Source organism: Xiphias gladius, chromosome 20 (assembly GCF_016859285.1).
Source record: "Xiphias gladius isolate SHS-SW01 ecotype Sanya breed wild chromosome 20, ASM1685928v1, whole genome shotgun sequence".
Classification (NCBI taxonomy): domain Eukaryota; kingdom Metazoa; phylum Chordata; class Actinopteri; order Istiophoriformes; family Xiphiidae; genus Xiphias; species Xiphias gladius.
The window spans coordinates 16,932,287-16,950,901 of NC_053419.1; the positions used below are offsets into that span (position 1 = coordinate 16,932,287).

The following is an 18,615-nucleotide window of genomic DNA, read 5'->3' on the forward strand; positions in this document are numbered from 1 at the left end:
AGTTTACTAACATATATGACAAAGAAAACAATCAAATACAGATACATGAGAAGCAGAAACTAGCAAATGTTAGTCATTTTTGGTCAAAAAGAATTATTATTCAATTATCAGAGAAGTTGCTGATTAATTTTCTGTCAATCAACTAAACGTAGCAGCTCTATTGGACATGCAACCACAAATCAATGTTGCTTTAATATTATTTAAAAAAGCAACACATTATCCTGCATGTAGTAACTCCAGTATATGAGTACATGGTCATACGGAGGAATTTGTCTTTTGTAAGATGACTTTATGACTGATAACTGGATTTGTAGGTAATGAATGGAAATCCCTGGTGGCCACAGAGACAGATTTTTCACCTTGCCTGAAACTGCTGAGAGACTCCATTCCTGAATACTCTCTGACCCTCTCCATCACTGCCTCATCTCTTTTATCATTTCTCCATTTTCTCCCTCGATCAAATTGCAAATGAGTAAACGCTCTGCCTCCATCAAAACACACACTGTTCGACAACAGAAAGACACACACTTGTTTTTAAATGACAATATGTCGTTTATTTTCTATATTTTAAAGGTTTATTATTTACAAACAAAATAAACAAAAAAAAAATCAAAAAGATTTTTTGACAAACACTGTTTGTCTGCATATTGTTGTAAGAAAGTTTACATTTATCTTTCTTTCATCTGTATCAAGTAACCAACTATTAGTTCATTTTCTCTAAGCCTTGGATTACATGAATGAGCTGAACAATGACCATGTGAGTGGGGTTTAAGAGGACAGAGCAGCTCGTTGTGGTTTCTGCCCCTCTTTCCACTACGCAGTAAACATATGCAACCGGTGGTCATCAACACCAAATAAACATCTGGTTTGTCCTCTCTGGGCATTATTCTCAGTTCATTTTGCATCTCTTCTTTTTTTCTCAAACCAACAAAACAAACAAAAAGAAATATACAAATATATGTGCTGGTTTGTTGAGTCTCTATACTGCTAATATGTAAGCTCATTAGTTTGTGTTGTACATCACCAATAATGCCCATTCCAGTACGTTAGTTGTGATTGGTATAGTGAAAAAAAGCACATAGTTGGGAAGCTCTCCCTCCAAAGGCATGTATCAAAAACAGCACAAACCAACAGTGCTGCTATCCATCATGACTGTTTACTAGTTCCTATACACTATGGCATATTCACGATTAAGCGCTCTCTGTTTTTAAATAGAACATCACCCCCCCCTCATTTAGAACCTCATACAGGATCAGGGCAGCATAAATTCTCGGGGTTATTGCTCCCTTTATAACTCATTCAACATCTAACCTATCTGAAAGAATCTGTACCTTTTCTTTATTAGTAAATCAGAAAGTGCAATTTAAAACAAAGACAATGACTTAGAATGTTTTGCTTTGGCCAGTTTCTTTCCAAACATCAGTATTCAACCCAAACATCAGTGGCTAACTACAAAGAAAGCTATCAAGGTTCTCCGAATTTGTACATGAACATGTATGTCTCATTGATCGTGCTATTACTGCAAGTCTAAAGATTGCACTTTTTTTTTTTTTTTAAAACTGTACATGACCTAATTAAATATTCTAAACAGCTTGACTGAGACTTGTAGAAAAAAAAAAAAAAAACCTGGCTCTAGTAGTTCACATTGTAAGTAAAGGTACCAATTGGATAAACTGAGACATTTGGCCACCATCATTGCTTATTCCTTTCCTGTCTAAAAACACTGAGACATAGAACACATAGAGTATAGTAAGAATGAACGCGCAGTTGTGTGCAGAAGTGCCCCCCCCCACCCCCACCCCCCCTTCCCACCCCCCCGTACGCACCGAGCTCACACTCTTAACAAAGGATGGAACATGGCTATAGTTTAGGCACAAATACTTAAGAATGTCCATGTGAAAAGTCAATGCTTCTGTTCACACACAGATAACGTCTAGGCAGACAGACAATGAACAAAACATAATCTAACATTACATTTAACGTCAACATTTTTGAGATAGTATCTTTTTAAGTATTTGTGACAGTGCATGCTTTCATGACATTGGTGGGTTGACTGTATTGGTTCACTATAGACACAATCTGTAGCGAACACTTGTGATCTTTTTAAAACAGTATCTCCGAGGGCTTAGTCACTCTGAACCGATGGGATGTTTGGTGCCACGAAAACTGTAACTCTAAATTGAAATTCTGCGTGACTGAGAGTCACATTTGAATGAGAAGACCACAGGAAGGCCTTGAGCACAATGTACAATTGACAGTATGTGCAGGGAAATGATCTGTAAGCCATAATGGCTGGCTTATTTTAGTAGATCATCAAATACTTTAGTTATTACAACATTAAAATATTCAAAATACCTCATCGCTTTTTATAGAGTCACAATATTCAGACTTGACCATCCTTCCCTGCCTCATCATCAGTCCAGGTCAGGTTAGAGTGCCTATGCCCACATAATGGATTTACATGAGACCGAAACCTTAATGCAAACCAGCATTTTTGTTCCCCACTTGCAGCAGCACAAAAAATGCCTCTCAGTGAAAATGTCCCCTGCACACTTGAGTAACTGAAAGACCTAACATATGTTTTAGGTCTTTAACCTAAAACATATGTGTTTAAAAAATGTTGTGCCAGGCTCCTCAACTACAGTGATTTCAATATGACAGCGTACTGTACAGACTTATTCAAGAAGCAGATGAGAAACCACTAAATATAAATTGTGGTTTAAAAAAAAGGTGTAATGAATAAAAAATGTCAGCCTCGTTTCTGTCCTTAAACAATACATTTCATAAAATAATCAGTTTGACCTTTAATATGAACCAAAGAATCAATCTTAAAATGATCCTAAGCAGATTTGGGAAATGAGGCGATAGAAAAGACACGTTCACTTTCAGTAGGACGACGTTGAATTGTAGTTAAATATTGTATATGCTCACTTGATGTGAAATCAAAAACTCTACTAGGACTAGGAATAGTATACAGAGAGAGGGGGATTCTTAAATGCTCCAATCAGGCATTCCTCAGCATCAAGTAGTGCTAGCTATTGCATTAAGGTTTGTTTATCTCTTATGAAACATATGTATTTTGTCACTTAACCTTTGTCGCATATAGATGATATCCAGGTTCCTGATAGAAGTAAGACATTGTTATGATAGAGAATGCACCACACAGTATCTGTAAATACTAGATCTACAAAACTATTTACAGCACACGTATAGATAATCTTTATGTCACAGTCTATTGCATAATGGTGATAATCTTTAGTTTATAAATATTATAAATATACACAGAATTTTTTTAAGCAACATTACGTAACATCTCAGCCGTCTGAAGTCAGAAATAGAAAACAATAGCATCCATCCATATCTTTCTACACACTCCATTCTCCTCGAAAATAAACAAAGAAAGCAGCATTTCTATTATCGCTTACCTTTGGACCCATAACACTGTCATGGTTTGTATGTGAGCCGCTGTGGACATATAGAGGCTCAGCAGACTGTATTTTTGTTGCTGAGAGCAACATAACACTTTGTTACAGTATTTGTGTTGGTTTCTGAAATGAGGGTTCAGGAAAAATTGGTATGAAATTCATTTTTTTGAGTGTGTGCTTTTTGAGATTATTTGTCAGAGTTGCTTGCATTTGTTATTCCACAGTGGTGCCTAAAGCTGCTTAATAGGAGAAGATAGTTTTCCTCTTCCTCAACCGTAAAAAAAGAAATAGTCATTGTCAGAATCCACATTGCAATCCAGTTAAAAAAAAAAAAAAAAAAAAACAGCGAAAGGAAAAAAAAAAATTAAATAAAAAAAAATTCATACATTGTATATAATTCTTTATATTTCTCAGAAAGGAAGACTCATGTTTATACTACAGCTTTTAAATTGCCATTGCCAAATATTGTAGTTGGAATTTACACACGCGGTCACATGCACGCACACACACTCACCCTCTCACTCATCCATCCATACAGCAATATATTTGTGTGTGTCTATAAATGTGTGTTTGTGTATGTGTATATGTGTGTGTTTAAGTATGCGTGTGTGTGTGTGTGTGTGTGTGTGTGTGTGTGTGTGTATATATATATATATATATATATATATATATATATATATGTATATATATGTATATATATATATATATGTATATGTATATATATATATATATATGTATATGTATATATATGTATATATATATATATATATGTGTATATATGTATATATATATGTATATATATGTAAACACATACACACACACACACACATATATGACTAATATGGCGTAAAAGAAAAAAGATGTGTCTGTATAATATACATTCTTAAGTTTAGGGAGACAATGTGTCTAAAATATAATACAAGGGCTTGTATGTACAGGATTTCTATGAGGTTATTTTAGAAGAAAACTGGAGAGAAACAAAAATGCTGAAGTTCCTCATTTTTATCTCTTTTGCTGTATCTCCATTTTTAAAATTGATTTGAAACATATTTAAGTTTAAAAAATGAAAATGGAAAAATGGGATCATAAATTGGATGCAAAACGCATTTTGTCTTGCTCAGTCTCCGTACTACTCAGGACAGAATCTCTCCTAGATCCCGGGGATTCCCTGTGCTGGGTTGAGGATGATGATGCTGCTGCCGCTGCCGCTGCCGCTGCCGAGGCCGAGCGAACCGGGGGCAACGCTCCTGACGACATCTGCCGGAATAAATTGACCCGCTGGGGCACTGTGGTGCGGATGCCGCTCTGCAGATTCATTCCCTGGATCGCTGCCGCCGTTGGTGGCACGATGGAGGCCAGAGAGTCTCCTGAGGCTGGGTGCACTCTGGGCCCCAGAGATGTGTCATGCGGCAGTGATGGTTGGGAGGCCGATAAGTGTCGGACATCTCGACTCAAGCTGCCTGACTGGAGAGCCTGTGTGCTCTTGTGGATGTCTCCCCGTTGAGGTGAGGGGACCTGCTGCTGCTGAGGTGACTGCTGCTGCTGCTGCTGCTGCTGCTGCTGCTGCTGCTGCTGCTGCTGCTGCTGTGTTGCAGAGGTTGCAGCTGCAGTTGACGCAGCAGGCTGCTGCGCAAGCTGTTGCTGTGTAGATAGAGATGGTTGGGCAATCGGCTGCTGGATAAGTGACAGCTGGGAGGCTGTGGGTGAGCCGTACTGGAAGCTCCGGCTAGCCAGAGGGGTCTGCACGGGCGGGCTACACATGGCTGCCGTGAAGGAGCAGGGTGACATGATTGCTCCCTGCTGCTGGAGTGGGGTCTGTGGGTTGGTTGAGGATGAATTCAGGTTGCCATGGGAAACACTGGGAACAGGGTAAACCCCCTGTGCTGCAGCAGCGGCAGCGGCAGCGGCTGGTAGCATGCGGGCAGCAGAGGCATTGGCAATAGCTGACGCACTGTAGGTCAGGGGTACAGAGGACTGCTGGAGCTGACTGGTGCCGAAGGCAGTGGAGAAGGGTGGTTGGGCTGGTGAGTTAATGATGGAGTTTCCTGACATTGGTGTTGAGTTCATCCCTGTGACTGACTGTTTGCGGTCCACCATCATCACCATCTCCCTGTCCTGACGGATAATCTGCTTCAATATCTCGTTCTCCTGTGTGTTGAAAACGCCAGCATTCAGATCCTTCTGGAACTTCTGCAGCAGCAAGGAATTCTTCTTCCCTGTTGGGGTTCAGTCAGGAGAGGTGAGCACATACAGCAGTGGCAAACTTGGTTGCACTAAACCACAGGACAAGGGCAGGATTCAGGACAGTATTAATAAAGATGCAGCTTGTATATTTCAGTAAGAAAACATCAGCATGTTTGCATTGATTCCTAACATTGACACCATATTTTCAGTAGAGAAGATTCATCTCCTCTATTCCACAAATTCACTCCATTAATTACAGCTTTGTTAATCTTACAAGCTGCATCTTTTCGTGTCCACTAAGGTTTGTCAAATAGAATATAAAGTGTGAAGGACATTGAATGGTAATGACTATGGGAAGTATACAGAGGAATGAAGGAAACATAAGGAGACAAAGATTACTTAAAGTTTGACGTGATAAACTGTGAAGGTGCTGATGTTGACAACGAAACACAGAAGAATACTGATGAGTTGTACCCACACATCAGGTTACTGGACAGTTTTTAGAAGAAAAGCCAAAAAGTCTAAGGTATAAAAATACATTTAATGTTATATTCTATTTAAATCACAATGACAAGTCAACTTGAACACATCACAAGGACACTTAGAATAACCTAATAACCTTTATAGTTTTTAAACAAGGTTAATTAAAAACAAGCAAACAAATCAACAACAATCTATTCCTAACATGCTATTGTGCCTTATCATAACTGGGTACAGATGGAAAATATAAACATATATTAAATAAGTCTAAACCTAACGCATCTTACCACAGAGTGCCATGCTGTCTTTATCATTAAAATTTGCATGAAATTCTCTGGGCACAAGCATTTATTTTAGTAAAGTGTTAACCAATTTGTCTGCAAGATTATATAATAATAATAATAATACATTGTTCCCTGAATACAGTAAACAAGTTGATTTTGCTTGACTTGTGCAGTATAAAGGGCATTTTGAGCCCACAGGCCTGGAAATCTTTCCCAGCCTGTCATAAGTCATGAACCGTGATAATGAAGGCTTGACAGATGGCTTCTTTAAACGCCAACCACTTTTGTGGCTTTGGGAGTTTGGGAGCAAACCCGTGGTAAAATGATAAGTGGTACTAAATGCATGAAAGATGTCTTGAAACTGTTTTTTGTTTTTTTTTTTTTTGTGGCGAGGGAACTGCCACAGCTGGAAATAATGATAATAATAAAGATCCATTCAGCATCTTTATTTTCATTGACTGTGTCCAAATTTATTTAGAGGATGCGTTTCCCGTAACTACTATTGACCTTGATTATTGACAGGCTGTGATGCGGCGGTAAATAAGACAGAGAGGACTTCTAGTGTGCTGAAGGCTTTAGCCACAGTCAATCAATCATTAAGCCCCGTCCTTGAGGACAGAAAATTTCTCCTCGGCGTTTCCCATTGAGCAGCATTTGCTGGCCTGATTTCTCCTCTCAAGGCTGCCAACAAGCCGTGCATTCAGCTGTAAGACAGGACTTTCGCTGCTGTAGCAGCAGAAAATTGATTGATGTTATGTTTTTGCAGTCAATTTCTCAGAATCAAGTTCTCCATTTGGCGTTCACTTTGACTGCAACAGTCACTACAGGGACAGGTAGTAGAGAGCTAAAACTAACACCACGTACCGACTATTAGACTACTGTTAACTTACAAGGCTGCTTTCATTGCATTTTTAAAGGTGATAGGGTTAAGTTCTGTAGAAGGACAACACATATTTATTATTTTTACAAACAGAACTTGTGAGGATGTGAATGCTTTCTTCTGAATACATACACAAGTTGGTTAGACAGAGGGTCAGTGTTAGGATTTCAGGACAATAGGCATCAGTTTGTAAAATTTAATAATTTTTAAAGGAAAGTTATCATTGTGGTCCAATGTAATGAGTAAATACAATTTTCTAAATCGGGCAGAAGAAAAACCAGCTTATAAAAATAGCACTTTTTACAGGGTTTCTGTGACATATTGCAGTGGGCCATCTTATATGTTATATTATATATGTCTTATATGTTGCTGTCCCTGCTTCCCTTCTAGATTCTTCTCTGGCCTCTTCTAATTTCTCTCCTCCTCTAATCTCTCTTTGTCTTATCTTATCCTCTTTGTTGTTCAGTTAAAGATGTGCAAAAGATAAATTAACACTTATCAAAGAATGTAACAGACTGTCAGAGCTATATATACACTTACATTTCAGTTATTATAAGCGTATTTTAAACAAATTATTTCAATTTGCATCTTCTCCTAGAAAGCTGCTACTTTCCGTACCTCATCCTTAATGCACATAGTTTTTCCATCAGAAAAAAACAATTTGAATGGCTATGAAAGCTTCTTGTACATTGGTAGAATTTATAGTTACTGTATATAGGTGCTGTGAAAATAACATTCACTTTAAAGCTAGGTAAACTTTTATGTATTTAACGTTCAGCAGCCCAAACAAAACTGAATGGGATGAACCGAAGAATTAAATAGACTCTCTAACCAAACTGCCAGGCTGGAAACATTTTATTACCACTTAAACTACATCACAGTACATGTCAGAAACCCCCTGTGAAATATATACACACACTTACAGTAACATGAGTTTAATTTGTGTCCTGACACACACCTTGTTATTGCTCTCACCACTATATTGAACTTACTACACTATTTTCTCTACGGACAGGGCTTGTAATGGAATGAGAGGCAAACAGACACTTTAAACTTTGCAAAACCTGACTTGAAAATATTCTGGGCCGCTTTTCCAGTGAATGCCAGGGGTTGTTTCTAAACATGTCTACAAAATGCATTTTACCAGATTTCTAAACCCTGGAGGGAAGTCTAACTTAAAAAACAAACAGAAAAAAAACAAAACAAAAAAAACAAATAAAGAAACTAACAAAAACATGAACAAAATGCAAACTCATGGGTAAAGAAAGGTTCTTTTTCAAAAAACAATAATACAGTAATAAACCCACATCTGAAAACAAAATATCTTGTAAAACAGCCTTAAAGCCAACAAAAAAAAGAAAAAAAAAAAAAGAAAAACAAAACACAATCAAAACACAAACATCATAATGTTAACAAACATCATAGAAATAATGAAGGCTGTATTCGGTTAAAAAAAATACACATTTTGAGTTGCATTCAAGGCCTCAAAGAAATCACACATTTTTCATTCTGACTTACAATGCAGTTTGATAAATCATTCACCAATGATCTGTAATGAATTGTTTCTTTTCTTTTTTACGTATCATCTCAGGACATGAGTTTCTTTAGTTTCTTCTTGTTGAGGGTTATTTACTACAGCATTACTAAAGAAATTGTTAGAGGGGATAACTTGTGTAAATGTGTGTGAGAAAATGATTCTTAATGGATTAAATAAACTCTTACCCTCCACATGCGGTCAACATGACATTACTTTAGCTCGGTTTCTAAATACAGTATAAGCCAAAAGATGAGACTGATTTTTTTTTTTATTTTTTTTTTCCTGGTTAGTGTCAGTAGTGTCCTTAGTGTCTTTTACCAATTATTAACAGAAAAGACCGAATTCCTTTTTCAAGTCAGACAATCAGAAACAAATTTTTTTTCAATTGGTGAAAACATAAATATAATAAAAATAAAAATGAAATGGGATTTCCGCATGTAACAAAAACTGTATGTGGCATTGCATTAGTAAAGCTTTTACTAATCTGCAGACATGATTTCATTTGTGAATACACTTTGAACAAAGGATTCAAAGATTAAATACAAATGTCACACCAATAGAACTGAGTATGTGTTCATAATCCACCTTATTATTCTGTGAAAAATCTGTTGCGAAATAAACACGGAATGTAACACTGAATGAGATCTCTTTGTTTCCTTGATTGTCTTAGTAGTTGACATTTAAATGTGTCCATCAAAACATCTGCAAGACTGGTGTGGGTGACTTGAGTTATGTGTCATTGATGCAGGAATTAAAGAGTTAATGTAACCTTCAGCAAGAGGTCATACTCTTGGAGGATAACTTTGAGACTGGATCCATTTAGCAAGCCTCTATAGGTCAATTTGTCCCTGTTCGAATATTGGAATTGGAATAAAGTGTTTACCTGATGCCTACTCGTCGGCCAGGACACTCTTGAAAACGAGATGTGCTCGTCTCAAGACGAACTCCTGGTCAAATAATTTTTAGATAGATAAAAGATAATGTCAAATGTGCAACACGTTATTGGTTTCAAAGCATGGTTACTTTTTTTCTTTCCTTTTTAGAGCAAGACAAGCATGTAACCAAATGCAGTTCATATATAGAAACGATACATCCAGCACGGATCATGACAACGTATCTTCCCTCGTATGAGACAAAACCCCCTTCATGGTTAGTCTGAAAGGATGGATAGTCTACATCACTCTGAGAGGTGTCAGTCAGAGTGGGCTGCTTCCATTTTTCTAACATTTAGCTGTAGTGAAAAGCTAACTCAGCTGGTAGCTCTCATAAAAAGGGCAAATGTAGATTAGGACTGTAGAGTTCAAAGGGCATACAGTATGTTGTGAAGCGCACAGTGAAAACAAATCCATACACTTCACTACAGGGCAAGAGTGTTTACAGGGTGTGTGTGTGTATGTTGTAATATATTTTGCTAGTCCAAAAAATGCAACCTTGTCTCCTGTGAATTACGTTCATATGCAGCTAATTCACAATTTTGGTGTTCAGTTAGTGCAAGAAGTGGTGTGGCATTCGTGTAGCACAGGGAACATCTGGTTGAATGGAAGTACAAAGCCAGAGATGAAGGTTTGTGTCAAGTATTAAATGAAAGTATTGTGAATTTAGTGTTGTGAAGCACTGTCAAATTTAAACATGACCACAGTCTTTCCCTAAAACGTACCAAGTAGCCATACCATAACCATGGTTTAGTTACCACGAGCAGATATTGTTGGAATGAAAACTGATAAACAAACTGGCCGTTAACTTTTGCAGACGTGGTAAGTATGAATTTGGGTGTGAACATTTTGCAGGTATGTTTTGTCAGGTATTTTGATATAATCCAGTCATCCAGGCAACATGCGTTTTCCCCCTAAAAACGTAGTTGTATATGAACGTAATTCGGATGAGAAAAGGTTGTCTCAACAGTGACACACATCTGTTGTTGGATTCTGATTGACTTGGAGAGGTCTTGTTCCAAGTCTTTTGTTCACTGCTTTTTTTTGATGCTAACTTGCCTGACACTACAGTATATCAATGTTGAGTCAACACTTGGGTTTGCGAAGAAATTCAATATTGACGTGCCTGTGTCAGGCAAAAATAATGCACAAATACAAAGCCATGACATAGAAAAACAACAATAACAGATAGAAAAGTAGGTAGAGACTGCAAGCTTAACCACTGATAAGAGACAACATTGGCACACTGACATTATGCAAATTCAGCTTTAGTTTTGTATACAGGTGATATATATATATTTTTTTATGGTTAATATTATAGGGGAAAAAATCGAATATATAAACATTGTGTGCTCTAGCATTATCGGCAGGCAGAAAAGTTTGCTGACAAGAAGGCGTTTTTACTAGTAAAGCCAGGGGCAACACACTGATCAGGTGTGGCTAATTTATGATGAGGAGCTGCTTGGGTGGTCGGTTTAGCAGCCATATAAGCTAATGATATGAAACGTAAATCATTTCTAATGTGGCCTATTTAATGAATTTAATTTCTGTCTGCACGAGAAATAATAATTAACAGTGAAATTCATTATAGATTTTTATGTTTCTGTCTTACCAAGGGAGGAATGATTTCACCGCCTGTCGCCTTTTTTTAAACAAATATAATAATTATAATAAAGATGATACACTTGATAAATTAGCAATATAAATTTGATGTTAGATAACATAATTCTATGTATTAGGCTGTATCCTCCCAACTTTTTTTGGAGGCTGTGTCCTCCTGACTTTTACTTTAACTGACTGAGGGGAAATGTATTGTTCGCTAGTTGTCAGAGGAAGTAATGCACAAGTCAGACTCGTACACTGCTGTCAGAATATTCATAGCACACCAACATACTTTGTGGCCATGCTACCTACGACTTTATTGACAGCATACGATAGCTGAGCAACAGAGAAAGACTAGTATAAGAACTGACTGCGTGCTATTCACACATGTTCATACATTACAGTGCGCTTTGAATTTCTACCTGCCTCTTTCAAGTTTAGAAGAATTGTCATTTTATTTTCTGATAAATCGGATTGAGAAGACTGCAGTACCAGATCTTAAAATAAGTACAGTATCTGCAGTATCTTAGACATCGACACTTGATGAAAAAAGTCATCATTAGACACTTACAGTATATTCGCTAAATACTTTTTCCTACTTGAATGTGACAATGACGTGTGCATGAAATGTAGGATTGACAAAGTGTACTTAAATTTTACTCTACATGAAACATGCTGAATTATTAATGTCAAGTTATTTATAAATAAAAAGTTTATAAAAGGAGAACATTACCATTTCAAAAAGATACTTATTTCTACATTTACAAAAAGGAGTGGGAGAATGTGCAATATGAGGGTCAATGCAACCAATTATTGCCCTGTTTGTGTTACATACATGTGCCCCTTTTTAAACTGTAACAAAAGTTCTTCCATAAATATTGATCTATCAGACAGTAAAAATAAGGAAGTATTGTTGATGATGTGGGTATACCTGAATGAAACTACAGGGTCCTGCCTCCTGTTAGCAAACTGGGCTGGACCTGGTGGGTGTGGGAATAACTCCCTAATGTCACCTGGACCTGCTCTTTGCTTCTTTTAATGGGGTTTGCGTCTGGTTGATTTTGACAACTCTGATATGGGGTGGGGTGCTGCTCATACCCAGGAGTGCAGATGAGTGGAAAGAGGGCCAGACACACATGCATGTGAGGTTAGCTTCCATCCACTTGCTGGCATCCAGTGGGGGGGTCAACACCAAACCAACGAGGGGGCGACCTGACTCCCTCCCGGACAGCGACATGCACTGCCTTCCAGTTAATCCAACCACAAAACGCTACTTTGGTTCTTTAGAAGGATTAATGCTGGTTACAACAAATTTTCTTTAATGTTATTTAAGATAAAAAAAACAAAACAAAACAAAACAGACGGAAGTAGGAAAAACAGCATACAGGTCATGCAGCACAAGATGGCAGACACAATGCTTTTATGAAGAAAGAAGGCAAACAAATACTGATAAAGACAAGACAACAAGGCACAATGACAGGCAAGAGATTCGACCAATCAGACAGGACAATTAGATGTAGGCAGGTCTTACCAATGCGGTCCAGTCGGTCAATGGCAACAGTTTCAAAAGCACGTCGCATCATAGGGTACTCTTCTAGCACCTCATTGAAATGGTCAACAGAGAGAGAGAAGAGTCGACAGTAGGTGTCTGCGCGCACACTCGCTGTTCGTCTGCCCTTGGTGAGCAGACAGATCTCTGTAAGGCAGGAGCACAAAGGAAAATAAAGAGTGAGAGTGTAAAAAATGTATGCACATGAGGAAACGGTAACCACAGCAGGGAGTGCAGAGGAACTAAAAGAAAATCATCCCAGTAATTGCAGTACAGATTACCATATAGATTAACCTTGAGTGGGAAAAGGTACAGAGGCAGAAGCTAATTTAACTGTAAATAAAATGAGAACCCCATCAGCAGCACTGTCTCTTGCATTATGCTAAGATAACGTTCTAAGCTTGGACCAAATAGGCTGATGCATCCAAAATATACATATCTCTATTACCCACTGTAATACGCAGCTCCTTTATGCAAGTCCTTTACGTCCTACAACACAATGTCTGCCAAGAGCTTTGCATCGAAATACTATGACAGAGTTAACAATGAAGATGCAAAGTGGTGTGCTCTGTGAAAATAGGCTGTTATGTCTCTGAGTGGAAATGCTACTTAGGATGAAAATTTGACTCTCAGATTTAAATGCTTAAATTGGTGAGAAAGCTTGAGAGGAAGAAGAAAATGTAGCCAAGTTTGTGGACCCCCCACACTGACCCTACATACAAAGCCTAAATCAGCCAAATTTATGAAGAGGATGTGAAATATTTCTCTTAGTAAGCTGCTTATTATTGCTTATTCTTAATTCGGACAATAAAATCTTTTGAACAACTATTGGTTGACTGCAAACTGAATTCATGTTGAGAGTAAAAAAGTGATGCTTTTGGTTCAGTAATGAAAGCTAAAATTCTGACGACGTTTAACTTCTGTTGTCAATAACAACAGACTAAAACCCCGCTTGTCGCCGTGATACAATGACTGCTTCACTGTACCCATGTAAACAGATGGAATATTAACTGCCGGGAAAGGACGTACAAACCAATCTAGATTTCCTCACCTGGGCATGGTATTTATCTAGCAGCAAATACATGTATATGTTTTTTCTTCTCTTCATCTTCCAGTCTTACATTAAGCAAATAAATCATTAACTTCTATGTATCAACTTTCCTTGGCTTCTGTTCAGTCCTGTTCAGCCACCAACGCAGCTCAACCTCCACCCACATTTGCACTTGTGTCCAATCTACAGCAGAACCTCCATCTAAATTAAATCGTTAAATGTTAACTTGTGGTGTGATCTTTCTTGGCTATGCCATGAGCTGCCACGAAAATAGAGCACAGGTTGTGCAAGATGTGAGAGCAACACTCTCAAGCTGTGTGTGTGAATAAGGTGTTGGTGCTGTTATAATGGAAAAGCTAACTTTAAGTGGTACCTCTGTTAACACAGAAAAAGAGAGACAGAGAAAGAAAAACGTGTGTCTTGTTAAATGTAATTTCACAAAGGGGGAGAAACAAGATAGAAAGACAGAAAGTAGGTGGTTGGTCCGTTTTGGTAAAAATCCTACTGTGCTCTAAAGCTTACATGACAATCTGTGCGGCACCAGCAAGAGATAAAAGTTTACTGCTTGACAGTGTGCGACCAGTGGCTCAGGTCTAGAGAGCTTAAGTTGGCTGACCTGGTGCGCTGAAGACAAAAGATTGCCCCCAGAAATTACTGCCTGCCATGGCACTAAATTTGGACTGGTGTCATGTGCAGTTTTTAAACCTGCTATAGTTTTAAATGAACTTCTTCTCACTCAAGCACCAGAGGCTTCTAATTACTTTTTTGCCAGTTCATTTGAAAACCATTCCCCAATACAGATGTACCCAGTACAATTAAATTATTAGTTACAACGTAGTGCCGAGGTAAGCTACAGTGTTGGATTTGCCGCTGTCACTGGATATAATTGTAACGGACAAGCAGAACCAATGTTACCTGAAAGCCCTGCAGTGGTTGCTAGGATGTTGCACGATATGAAAAACATAAAAATCAAAACAAAACAAAAAAAAGAATTGTTGGAAATTTAGGAAAATATGCTTATTCGCGTTCTTGTAGAGAGTTAGATGAGACGAGTGATACAATTCTCTTGTCTGTACATTATAGGTAAAGTTAAAGCCAGGAGGCAGTTAGCTTAGCCTAGCTGGTTATATTCTAGTCCTAGCTTCATATTTGGCATACATACACCGGTGGCAGTCTTCTCATCAAACTCTCAAGAAGTAAAGTGAATACGTGCATTTCCCAAATGTTTAGCAGAGGTCTTATTTTTATTCTCTGCTAAGGGACCCCGACCAGCCAGTGGGAGTCACTAATGCAGCAACAAGGAAGAGAATCCGTGCTAGCTGCTCAACCATGAACGCAAGCCAGACCTCCTTTGGGCATTATGGAAATCGAAACACAGGTCTCTGCACTAGTTGCCGAGCGTATTTATATTAGATTTGCAAGATAACTTTTTCTGCGTACATATGGACTTGCGGGTATTGTTAAAGACAGACTTGAAATATGTGAATATATCCTGTAAGAACAACTTTTGGCTACTTCACCCACCTTCTCAGTGGTGTGTGTCAAAACTTACAGAATTGCAGTCTAGGAATGGACAGACAATTTAAAACTCTTTCTGAGGGAAACTTTAGCACTGTTACCTGGTAGACCTTTGTGTGTACATGTGTATTTCAAGGTGTGTTTGTGTGTCTGTAAGACAAGGCCCTGTTAACACTTCACATGATGCGGCTTGACAAGTGTCTGTTGCCTTGTCACAAAGTGTTACCGTTGACCCCAGGAGCATTGCGGATAATTTTCACTTCATGTGTCACGTACTCTCATGGCAACCAGCTCCCCTACCCCTTCTCCCCTTTATGTCTGGGATGAGGAGAGGGAGTCCCATATGAGTAAGCCCAACAGGGATTTTCATTCGCCGTCTTGTCATTGTCCTAGCGTTATACTCTATTAGTCCCTCGGCCTCAGAGTGACTTCACTACAGAGCTCTGGTACCGATATGTAATCCCACTCACGGAGGCCCAGGAGCGATTACCGTGACACCTTTTTAGCATGCAGGTGTGGCATTGATCATGGTTGGAGGTGCTTTCTGACCTACTGTCCTCGTAGGTGTCCTGCTCATTACTATGCTAAGAGTTTACTGTCTCAGGGCTCAGTCTTGTCACGCGCTCTCCCTTCCTCTGTTTCTGTCTCATTCCCCTTCACGGATTTCTCATTCTGGCCACGGTTTGGCCTGGTTGTAAGGGGAGTCTGAATCACCAGAGAAAAAAGGGGGAAGAGTGAGGTGCCTGGCACAGCCAGCTGCTCCCAACTCGGGGCTCATCTACTAATACCATACAAACGGGTAAAAATACCAGCTGGTAGAAGAGAACAGCAGGTGGCCGGGCACTGACAGAACACAGCAAAATGAGCAGTGCAACCCTTTATTATTTGGACAGATAAAACACACATCTTTTAATTAAAAGATTAAATTACTCATTAAATGGGGACACCTACTGTATGTTCTCTATGTTATCTGTGTGTTTTTCCCTTTTTATTGAGCTGATTTTAGATGCTGACATGATCTTCCACTGTAAACCCTCCTTCGGCAACTTGCACTGCTAATTGCACTTATGAACTCTTCAGTATTCTGCTATATCAATATGGACTGAGCTATTATTTGGGTGTCTATGCACTGAATGAGAACACACCAGTGAGCAAACAATCAAAAAAATTACAGTTAATATTTTGTGGTATAACCTTCAAAATGTTTTAGAAAAAGCTCCGAAAAGATAATCAAAAAGTCCCTGAAAGGCAGTAACTGTCTAGCTGTCTCAACGCATTTCCTGGCTTTCTAAATTTGTACCCTAGAGGAGAGTTTTCAGCAGAGCACTTCATTGACACTCCTGTTAGTGAACAGTCTAGCACTTTATGTCCTGCAGGAAGCCTAGCGATTCACCCATTTCTATTACATGCTCTCATTGTACTCCAGACTAAAGGTAGAACGATTACTCAGTTAATCAGTCAGTCAGTTGGCAACTATTTAATAATCAGTTATTCATTTGAGGCAATTTTCAAGCAAAAATGGAAAACATTTGTTATTTCAGCTTCTAAAATATAAGGCTTTGCAGCTGTTCTTTATGTTATATGATAGTAATTTAACGTAAATTTTGGGGGGATTTGTGCTCTTGCTTAGACAACACAATTTGAGATGTCCGCTTGGGCTCAGGGAAAAGTGACAGGCATATTTCACTATATGCCTGTCGCTCATAGGCATATAGTGAAATATGCCTATAAGCAATGCATGGACAAAACAATGCATAATTTAATCAAGAAAACAAACCACAGAATAATCAATAAAGAAAATAACAGTCGAAGCTCTACTCCTTAATTACACATTCGAGTTACCAGAAAGACCATCAGGAGACGCACAAGACTTGAGCTAAAGGGCTAAATCTGTGCTTTACGTACTGTCTGTCAAAAGTATCAATCGGCATCCACAGCTTGTTCTTACACAAGATCTTGAACAGTTGACTTTATATTCTGTTAGTCGAACTTCAAGCTATCAAAACACAGAATTACTCACCACTGTGTTCAGTCTTCTTAACTACCGATAATACTTTTCATCCTCTAAATGGAAACGATAGCCAGTTAAACGGCTGGTGGTTTCTTTTCTTTTTTGTCTCAAAGTGTTTGATAAATGCACCCACACTCCCTGCGAGTGAGGTCCATTTGTCAGAGCCTTATTGGCCGAAGGTTTTATCATGACAGTGATTCTTTAGCAGAAAATCTCTGCGCTAAAGACCAGAGGATGAATTGTTTGAATGAGATGTAGTGCTGAATTGCAACTGCCACATATCTTACTGTATGACATGTCCACTCTGCTGGATTCATGCTGCCTCTCCGGCAGTCCCATATTTAAAACAAGCAGCTCTGCAAACTGAGTGGCGTGATGAGAGGGTGTATGACAGCAATCTTGTGGTTTGAACAAGCAGGAAAAAAAGACGACTCATTTCTTTTTTTGATTCACTGCCTTCCTTAACTCGCTTGTGAGACATGAACTGCATGCAGCAGACACACCAAAGTGGAGGTATTCTTAGACTCCTCAGCCTCCTTCCATAGTGGGGATGAACTCATGAGATAAAATATGCAAGAACCTCTAAAATAGGAAACTTTGCTTTGCTTTCACAAAGACACGACAGTATCCGCCTGCGGTTTTTGTCAGAGTAAACAACTTGCAATGAAATTACATTTGACATTTAAAAAATTAATGATATCCGTAATGTTTTGGAGAGGGAATGCTGAGAAGAAAGAGAGGGGAAGATAGAGAATGAAAGCAAAGCAGAGAACAGAACAAGGGAATAGCTTCTGACTTTACACACAATGGACATCTACAGTAGCAGCTCTTGTTATTGCCAAGTACATGCGGCAGGAACTTAAGCAGGGGGAGAAGAGTTCATGCATGTGCATGTGTGTGTGAGGGTAAGGGTGGGGGAGGAACCTCTGCGTGTCCTAAGGGATGCCTGATCCATGCCTTGGCCCACTCCAACAGCCAGATGAGAGGTTATGTAACTGCGGAAGCTGACTAACGTCCAACACTGGTTAATGAGAATCTACATCTACAATAACTTAACTTCAAACGGCATCAAACGCAAGACCTCAGGCGAGGCTCATGTCTCAATATGTATCAGTGTGAACGTACTGTAGGAATGCGCCTGTGACTGTGAGTTTGGTGCTCT

The 18,615-nt window shown here is 38.8% G+C and overlaps 1 protein-coding gene across 1 annotated transcript in view; it reads right to left on the minus strand.

The window, feature by feature from the left end:
* Window positions 1-4,508: 4,508 nt before the first annotated feature.
* The window catches only part of LOC120806111 (potassium/sodium hyperpolarization-activated cyclic nucleotide-gated channel 1), a 66,430-nt gene continuing 52,323 nt past the window's right edge, over window positions 4,509-18,615 (minus strand). The window contains exons 7-8 of the mRNA XM_040156858.1: window positions 12,856-13,020; window positions 4,509-5,641 (exon numbers count right to left, since the gene is read on the minus strand). Of these exons, the coding sequence (XP_040012792.1) occupies window positions 4,509-5,641; window positions 12,856-13,020 (1,298 nt within the window). The remainder of the gene's footprint in view (window positions 5,642-12,855; window positions 13,021-18,615) is intronic.